This window comes from Aulonocara sp. 'chitande type north' Nkhata Bay, linkage group LG14, assembly GCF_057382095.1.
Source record: "Aulonocara sp. 'chitande type north' Nkhata Bay isolate Kocher_YH1m ecotype deep benthic linkage group LG14, A_spYH_male_GT1.1, whole genome shotgun sequence".
Classification (NCBI taxonomy): Eukaryota; Metazoa; Chordata; class Actinopteri; order Cichliformes; family Cichlidae; genus Aulonocara; species Aulonocara sp. 'chitande type north' Nkhata Bay.
In genome coordinates, this window is record NC_141357.1 from 9580549 (window position 1) to 9589741 (window position 9193).

The 9193-nt window shown below is 40.9% G+C and overlaps 1 protein-coding gene across 2 annotated transcripts; it reads right to left on the reverse strand.

The window, feature by feature from the left end:
- Positions 1 to 476: 476 nt before the first annotated feature.
- On the reverse strand, positions 477 to 9185 carry LOC147314074 (TRPM8 channel-associated factor homolog). 2 transcript variants are annotated; one of them, XM_086260854.1, is made up of 13 exons: positions 8983 to 9185; positions 8323 to 8382; positions 7196 to 7946; positions 6206 to 6422; positions 5363 to 5657; positions 4967 to 5268; positions 4464 to 4638; positions 4230 to 4324; positions 3741 to 3954; positions 3189 to 3425; positions 1522 to 1739; positions 1294 to 1407; positions 477 to 1020 (listed from the first exon to the last, which is right to left on the reverse strand). In XM_086260854.1, the coding sequence occupies exons 3-13, from the start codon at positions 7843 to 7845 to the stop codon at positions 778 to 780; spliced, it is 2760 nt and encodes a 919-aa protein (XP_086116980.1). In that variant the 5' UTR covers positions 7846 to 7946; positions 8323 to 8382; positions 8983 to 9185; the 3' UTR covers positions 477 to 777. The 2 variants fall into 2 exon arrangements, with proteins under 2 accessions (XP_086116980.1, XP_086116979.1); XM_086260853.1 differs by having other exon boundaries at positions 8323 to 8386.
- Between the last annotated feature and the right edge of the window lie 8 nt (positions 9186 to 9193).

The window sequence follows — 9193 nt, forward strand, 5'->3', positions numbered from 1 at the left end:
GAGGCCATCAAATTTTGATGTTGTAGCTGAAACAGCCTTCCTCAGCCTATAGGGTTGGCTGAATCTGTGGTTTGTTTAGAACGACTGGTGAAAACTTTGCAACAACAGCAAGTGAGTGTATACAAATAAGAACAGGAGGGGCTACTTGAGTGAAAAAGACAAAGACAATTAGAGGAGTGACTTTAGTCAGGGCAACCGACTGACTCAGGCTGATGGAATTAAGTGAAAGACGAGGTGTCAGTGAACAGAGAAGGCTTCAAAACCTGTTAGTCAACATTCTGCATCTGTTTTTAAAACTCAGACAAGCGACACACCCAGGCTTTATTACGCACTCATTCATCTAGTTTTAAGGGCTGGCTCTGCAATAGCATCCTATATGTCACTGTGTGTGTTTATGTGTGGAAGAAAACCATGGCAGTTTTGGATGCAAGTAAAGAAATGCAAGTAAGTAATAAATATGCAAACATGCAAGAACATTTTCATCTTCAGAAACAATCTCTGTTTAGTAATGTAATGTCTTCCAGTTTTCACAAGTCACAAACATCAAGTTGCATTTTCTGCAGGGAACAAAATTATTTGGCTTTGTACAAAATAAAGGGAAAGATTCGATACCTACAACCTCAGTCCACCATTTCTGTTTCTCTATTCAGATACTCTAATAAATGTTGTTAAAACAGAACACCAGACACCAAATCAGTTCACCGTGTTGCTCATCATTCACTTCAAATTAAGATATTGGTTGAAACCATTTCTCTGCACACTGCAGTGGTTTGAGGTTTAGTCATACTGGGTCATGGGGTGATCGTTCCAGGAAGGCAGCTGGGAGAGCTTCCCTTCAGTGGCTGTTTCTATTGGCCAGCCCCAGGCCTTAAAGAAGCCAGTCAGGTCCATCCCCACAGTCTGGGAGAAAGTCTCAGCATACAGGTTCATCTTTCCTTTGTTGTCCTTGGGGATGTCTTTCATGTGATGATACGCAGTAAACACCTTCTTAAAGGCATCCCAGCCAAACCTTTCCTGGAGCTGCAGATGAGGAGACAAAAATCATAATGCTGATAATCATGTTATGTCTAATAAAGTGTTTGTGTCAGGCTTATTTCTGTTTGTTAAGATACTGTTTTAATTCTGTCTCCACACTTTCTTGATAGTGACTTGATTTAAAAGGTATCATCTTACAGTTTCTGGAACGTGCCTTGTTTCACACTCTGCTTTCAGTTTTACATGCAATCATTTTTTTCCAGTGAAAGCAGGTGTGTGGACAAAGGACAGTTTCTCTACAGAGTAGAATTCTCTCACCTGCATATATGTTTCCAGAGCCACCCACATGCTCCAGCTCTCTGGTTTCCTGCCTCCTGCGACGTAATCCTTGGCTCGACTTTGTCGATTTTCTGCAGTCATAGCTCCATGAGCCTGCATTAAAAACATGGAATGAGATGATTGTAAAATATTTTACTTTTAGTAAAAACTGAGTTCAATCATCAGTTATCATGGGATATCAAAATAGACACATGTGATTTACTCTACCTGTCCTCTGTGGAGACCCAGCACCTCTTCATGCACATACACTGACCACAGGTTGCATGTACACTCTGTGGTGTTTGGTGGGAACTCCCAGCAGCCTCTCTGTTGGTTGTGTCCCAGCTCGTGGATGGGGCCCCACATTTCTTTACCTTTTTTAACACCGACCAGCTCAGCAGCTGAGACTTTGTGTGCCATGATAGGATAACCTGCATGCATCCAGCCTGAACAGAAAAAGAGAAATGAACAGTGGTATAGTGATGATTCTTTATTTTTTATAGATTTTAGATTTTATAGATTTGATAGCTTTTATTTAAAAAAAATAAACAATTAACAAACAAACAACCAAAAGCATGATATGATTATGGTTCTTCGGTAAAAGTTAGTCATGTTAAGTGTAAATATTCATCTGTCTCTGTGGTAACCCTGCAGTGGTCTTGCGACCTGTCCAAGGTCTGCTCAACCTTTTGCCCTGTCACAGCTGAGATAGACGCCAGTGGATGGATAGACGTTTAAACAAGTTTCTCTGATTGGCAGTTCTTTATAAACACAAGACTTCAATAACAAATGGGTAGAGCTTCTGCACTCAGAAGCTAAGCTGGGGATACACACCCTCAGGGATTTCAAACAGAGCCAAAAGTAGAAGGAAAAACTGTCTGATGAATAAGCATTTAGAGCTCTAAAGCCTGAGCTTTCAGCTTATAGGGATTAAGTGTGCACACACCTCATTTTCTGAAACTTGTTAGACAGCTGAAGCCAGCATTGTTACTGTATATATGCACTATTTTGCCAAAAGTATTTGTTCGTCCACTTTCACACCCACACAAATTTGGGAGACATCCCATTCTGAATCCATAGGGTTTAATATGATGTCAGCCCACCATGTGCAGATATAACAGCTTCAGCTCTTCTGGGAAGGTTTTCCACAACATTTAGGAGTGTGTTTATGGGAATTTTTGACCATCCAGAAGCACATTTGTGTGGTCAGATACAAAGAGTCCAGTAGCAGCATTCTGTACATCACCAAAGCACAATGCTTTGCACTAGTTCAAAGCATTAAATGCAAAGGTTTATATGCTTTGCACTGTCCCTCGTGGTGTAAAGTTTGGAATCAGGTGCTCAGGCATGGAAACCTTTTCCATGAAGCTCTCTGTGCACTGTTCTTGAGCTAATCTGAAGGCCAAATGAAGTTTGCAGGTCTGCAGAAAGTTGGCAACCTCTGCACGCTATATACTTCCCAATCCGATGACCCTGCTTTGTGATTTTACTTAGCCTGCCTCCTTGTGGCTGAGTTGCTGTTGTTCCCAGTCCCTTCCACTACTCACTATGTTTAGTAGCAAGGAAATATCATGACTGGACTTCATGCTGAGGTGGTATCCTATCACATTACCACACTGGAATTCCCTGAGCTCCTGAGAGCGACCAATTCTTTTACAAATGTTCATAGAAGCAGTCTGCATGCTTTGGTGCTTGATTTTATACACCTGTGTCATGGAAGTGATTGGAACACCTTACCCCAATGATTTGTATTGGTGACTAAATACTTTCTGTTTGCTAGTTCAGAGAACTGGACCATGCATACCCTGCCTGTCACCCAGCATTACTTGAGACTCTATATATGACAAGCCAGTTAAAGGCAGGTGTATATACAACATGAGGCAAAATGCACTTACCAGCAGAAATCTGCACATCTGTCACAAAGCGCTCCTTGCGGGGAAATTTGTGTGGTTTGGCAGCCAGATCTGCAATGGCCCTCATGATTTCATCCCACAGAGCGGCTAGCTCGTCAGGGCGCTCCAGACCCCGAACAGCATCTGACGGTACGGTGAGAATGATGTTTTCAAACTCCAACTCTGCCCAGGGTGAAGGAGCTGTGCGCAGCAACGACCACTGAGCTGCAGTTGTTACACCTGAAAAGAACAAAGAGAGGAGTGAATTTATTAAAATGCTTCAGGCTCCAACACATAAAAACAGAATCAAGGGCTAGCTAACACCAACTTGAAATATTAACAGTTAGGGAAGCCTAATTCATTGTATCAGACGTTAAACTGTTGGATATTTACTTTACTTTACTGAACATTTCTAACACTCCTAACACTTCATATTTGATTAGAACCAGGGAGATGCTGCCCTCAGCCCCTTAAATCGCCTTATAAACTGTTTGAGAATAGTCTATTAGACCAGTACAAAAAAAGTTAACAAAGTCAAATCCACCACAGACTCACCAGACTTATAGTATGGAGCAGGTACAGCCATCTGCACTATGACTTCCAACACCTTCACTTGTGTTTTGGGTGGGGCCACAAGGAAGATGAGCCCTCCCCAAAGGTTCCAAACCTGTATCATCTCCGATGTGACAGGAAATCGCTCATGGACAGACGGTGGTCTCTTCAGCTCCTCATGATGGTGCAGTGAATCAGTTTGACATCCTATCTGAATCTGCAGAAGAAAGAAAAATGCACTGTAAGCAATCTCTATATGCTAAAGTATTGAACACTGTAAAAAGGAATGTCTAAAAATTGCAAGGACTCCTCTGTGTTTAGACACCTAAATGACCTGAAACAACTTACAGTATCTATTCACCGCAAAAAAAAATTCAGGTTCTGGCACCTTGCCATGTGGACATGAGCTGTACTTGTGGTGAGTCTCTGTCACTACTGGAGACAGACTTATATGGGGTTGAACTCAAAATCAATTGACTTCATATGCTGTACCTTCCAATCCTTGTTGACAATCTGAGGTGGTATAGCGATGTAGGTCTTCATACCAGGAGAGAGGTAGAGACCTGTACTGATCCACTCTTCCCTATCTGAAACACACAATTATAAAAGATCACAACCAGGGACGTTTACAGGTATAAAATATGCATTTTAAAAACTGTATTTCACAGTTTCCAGTGTTTGCAATGAGCTGCATATATTAACACATTTTTAGCAGTGAGATCTGACCTGCTGTATCAACATCAACCTTGATCCGGTGGTTATAGACAACAGGCATCATTGGGTTGTCCTTGATGAGGTAGGGCAGGAGGGCATCGGGATCTGGGCAAACCTTATATACCTGGGTACCCACAGCGAGGAGGAGGTGGTCTTTGGGACTCTTTACAGGGCAGCTGTCACTCACCTTGAAAGTGAATAGTCAATCTCATTATATATGTCCCCATATTATGACACTATCTGCAGAAACAAAGGCAACTAGTCTCCACCTCCACCACACCCCATCCATAAAAAGCAGTGGTCAATCATATTTAAAACACATTGGTGTTGTTTCTTTTTTAAAACACATTTTTGAGACACATATTACTTGTTGATAACTGTAATATACCAACTAATAGCTGTGACATGCACTGTAATGTTTTGGCACACATAATGGTCACAAACCACATCAGCTAGCATAGCTTTGTTTAATTTTGTTATTTTAAAAGGTGTTCATATTATTTTTGTCTACTCACCTGTGGCAGGCCTGACCTCTTTAATAAGTCAGTGAGTGTGGCCAACACTTGTCGGTAGTGGGAGGAGTCATGGGCTTTCATCTGCAAGTAGGCATTGCAGTCGTTGCCCAGCCTTTTCAGATATCTCTCCTCATGCTGGCTAAGGTTTTCACCTGCAGTCACATGGGCAGCAAAGCGGTATAGAAGGTGGCGGAAGTGGTAGCTGTCATTAATAGCCTGGCTGGGTACGAGAGATTTGTATGTTCCTCCTCCGATTGTTGCGCCCAACAGGCTCAATCCCATTTGATTTAAGATCTTGTTTCCTGAAAGACATTAAAACAAATCTGACTTAAAATACTCTGGTGTATTGTTGGAGATGTCACACTAATCAGATGCATTGGTCGTGCACTTTCATACCTGAGAATTCTGTAAGTGGATTTTGCCCACTATGTGTCTGTGCCCAGTACCAGGCATGTCCTCCAATCAGCAGGCCTCCTCCCTCTGCCACAAAGTTTTTGATTTCCTCCAAATGCTCAGTGATATACGCTGTACACACAAACACGCTGAGGTCTTTCCTGAATTTTGTCTTCTCACACTTCAGCCCTGACTTGCTGAGAATATTGATTGCAGCATCTATATTCATGACACCAACAACCCCTCTGCGGCCTTCATCCAACCAGTGAATGGCATTTTGCCAAAATGGAGCCATACTCTAAAAGAATAGAAGGAAATCAGGAACAGATGCAGTCATGTGTACATAAGATGTATAAAAATTGCATCAAAACAGCAGAAACATCTCCTTTTTAACCATTATAGGTCTGCTTACCACTGACTCCTAACTCTAACCCTATCACAATACACAATTTATGTTATCTGCAATGTTTGCTCAAAGTCAGGGAGAAACACAATAAAAACAGTCATACATCCATTCCGAGTTGCACAAACTACTACTACTCACATTTTTAACCCTCTGAGGCCTGAGTCATCATCAGTGGAGAACCCAACCCTAACCTAAACTTTAACCTCCATCCCTCTATCCATCCTAGGCAATAAGAATAGCTTTGTTTTAAATTAAATTATTCACCCAAGTCTTGGCAATCAGTTAACAAAGAAACTATTCATTACAGTGACACACATAAAAACCTTCTGATGCAAATCAAACTTGTAAAATCAAAGGAAACCTGTTCATTCATAGGTCCGAATCACGTGCTGATTCTGACCTATGAGTGCTTGGAAAGGAAGACCAACTCTCACATTTACCTCAAGTCCCAGAAATCCTTCATGTGTAGCCACAATCACTCGTCCCTGTCCATAGTAGCCTCCTGCCAGGAACGCCCGTCCATCATCTGTGGTCGCGATGGGAAATGCTAGCGGTCCATGGACTAAAACCTCCGAAGCAGTTAAATTAGACGGGAGCTGGAACTCTGAAACCCCCTGGAGTAAGAACTGCAAGTCGTCTTCAAAATCCTTACCCAAGCTGAAAGGTGGAAGAGTCATGATAGGAATGAGAGACACTATTAAGAATAATTGTGTAAATTGCATTTTTTTTTATCTGTTTTTGCATGTTAAGAAAACAATTAACCAACATACAAGCAAGTTTAATTTTTACATTTTCAGAATGTAAAAAAGCACCACTGAACAACACAGGAATACATTCCTGCCTGTTGCCATCTCCCTGTACAACTCATCCACTTAACACACTGTATACTGCAGTAGCTACACCCTTTTTGCACATGCTCTTCTTTCTTATTCAGATATTTATCAATATATCTATATATATATATATATATATGTGTATGTATGTATATTTTGTATATATTGTGCTATTTTCTTACTGTAGTGTATTGTCTGTCTTTGTTACTGTTTGTACCAGAGCACTGTAACCAAAATAATTTCCCCTAGGGATCAATAAAGTATTCTGATATTAAATTAATAAATATGAAACATAAAATAGATTTTCCTACTGTTATTATAAACACAGTCCTGTAAAAATACAGTCCTTTTGTAAATTCACAGGTGCTGAGTTTGACATCAATAGATACTTTGTTTTATTGCTTAGGCAGAAAATGTCAAAACTGATAAATCCATGTAAAATTATGTAAAAGTTTACATTAAATATAATAATAATATTTTTTTAAAACTCTATATGCAATCTATAGTAGTTTGCAATTTATTTCATGTTATAGTTAACTTGTGGGTTTAAACTAACAGTAACAATAACAACAAAACAGAACTACATTAAACACTCACACCACAGACATCCAGGAGGACGGGATCTGAGGGTAGACAGGCAGGTTCTCCGCCTCACCATAACGCTCAGTGAAGTAGATTCCTGCCACTCCCGACACTTTATTCCCATCAAACTGATGCAGTGCGTTCTCTTTGGGGTGATCTGCAGCCCAGCCCCACGCCTGCCCAGCTATCAGCACCCCTCCTCCAGCTTTCAGAAACGCCACCAGCTCCACTGAGTCTGAGCCCACGCTGTAGGCATCGGTCACATAAACACCAACTCCCTGTTTGTCACTGAAAGCTCCCACAACTTCTACTTGGAAGCTGGATTTTTGGAGGTTATTAGCAACTGCACTGACATTTCTGTGCACCCCTACAGAGAGGTTATCAGAGCCATCACCTCTCAGCCAGGTTAGAGCATTTTCTACCAGAGCAGGAAAGGCTGTCAAGTAGCCCTCATGACCCAGGACCACAATCCTTCCACTGCCGTACAGAGAGGCAGCCATCAGCACCTGACCTTGACTGTTCATTGCTAAAGGAAAGGCATGGTCTCCGATCAGGACCAGGTCACTGGGAACACAGGGTCCCTGTAGGTCCAGCTCCTTCATGCCTCTCATCAGGGACATGTAGGCTTCTTCATGTTGGCTTTTGAACAACTGGTTAGATGACATAGTGTAGAGGATTTTTACTCTGAAGACTGAATGTCGAGGGCAAGTTGTCTTAACAGATTTGATTTCACAGTATTTCCTGCATCAATGTATGCCAAGGTGACCTGTGGAAATAGGGCAGAAAAAAATTCATTGTTTTTTATTATTATTCCAGCACACGTATTCACTTGAGGTGAAACAAAAAATTTGCACTCACACAGCAGTTAAAGTAGGTAATATATGCAAAAACAAGAATCATATCCACGGTGTAGTGTGAATAAGATAACAAAAATAAATAAATAAATAAAATGAAAGTATGACTGCTGACTAATGCCTCATAAGTCATGACAAAACATTACACTAAATAAAGCTGATTCAGAGATAAAAAGTTAAATAGCTGCTTTCCACTTGGTACAACCAAGACCCAGATTTTACATATCTCGTTACTACTAAACAACTTAAAAAAAATAAATGCATTCTTTTATTTAATAATATTTTTACCTGCAAGATGACTTTCCGGTGCAGTTCAAGAGTTTTTCAAAGCAGGTGACACAAAGAGCTCTACCTGACAGAATAAAGAATGTGAAAGTGAGTGCCTATTTGAGGAGTTGAGGAGATCATGAGTGGTAGGTTACGATGAGGACAGCCCACAGACGGGCTACTGAGCACAGCAAAAAAATAAACAGAAGCATGGAAAATGACAGCAGTATGTCAACATTCCCATTGTGTGAATGTTGTAATTACTGATACACCCTAAACGAGTATGAAGCCCACAGAGAAACCTGCTCATCCTGCCATCTTTAGTAACTAGTTGTGAACGCTAAAGGGCACAGCGCAGAACTTTCTGCAGGTAAAATAAACAGAAGAATGTGGTGTTTTTAATTCAGTGTGTTTTGCACCATATCAAATTATTGCATCTTTCAGCATTACCATAGCGGGATAGCATAGCGTGATTACTCTTTATCCGTTCATCGTTAGGCTTTAGACTAAATGTTTGGATAATAAATAGTGCTCACTATTTTGCCACACTGAATTAGTCTTCAGATGAGCTTTTAGCTCAAAATGTAACCAGGACAATGTGTTACTTTGTCTTCTTTCCGTATCAACTTTTTCTCCCTGCCTCGCCCATTACAGGACCTGAAAACCAAAATAGTGACTCACCAATGCGGATGTGTTAAATATTTAACTCCTTCGGTGAGTAGCAAATAACGACGTCTTATTACATCCAGTGAGAGTATTATAAATACACATTGTTGTTATATTACACGTGTCAACAAAGACAGAGTCCAAAAATGAGATGGAAATGTGGTCCAGTCAGCAGAAGTTTAGAATGTTGTTGCGCTTTTCTTTCAGATAACACGGTACGGGTGCC

Bases quoted from the DNA above. Each gene is read 5' to 3' on its own strand.
- LOC147314074 (XM_086260854.1), bottom strand. From the start codon at position 7,845: ATGTCATCTAACCAGTTGTTCAAAAGCCAACATGAAGAAGCCTACATG. The intron at 5,269-5,362 runs GTATGAAAGTGC...AATGTCTTTCAG, and splicing joins TCCACTTACAGAATTCTCAG to GAAACAAGATCTTAAATCAA. The intron at 1,740-3,188 runs GTAAGTGCATTT...TTTTCTGTTCAG, and splicing joins AGATGTGCAGATTTCTGCTG to GCTGGATGCATGCAGGTTAT.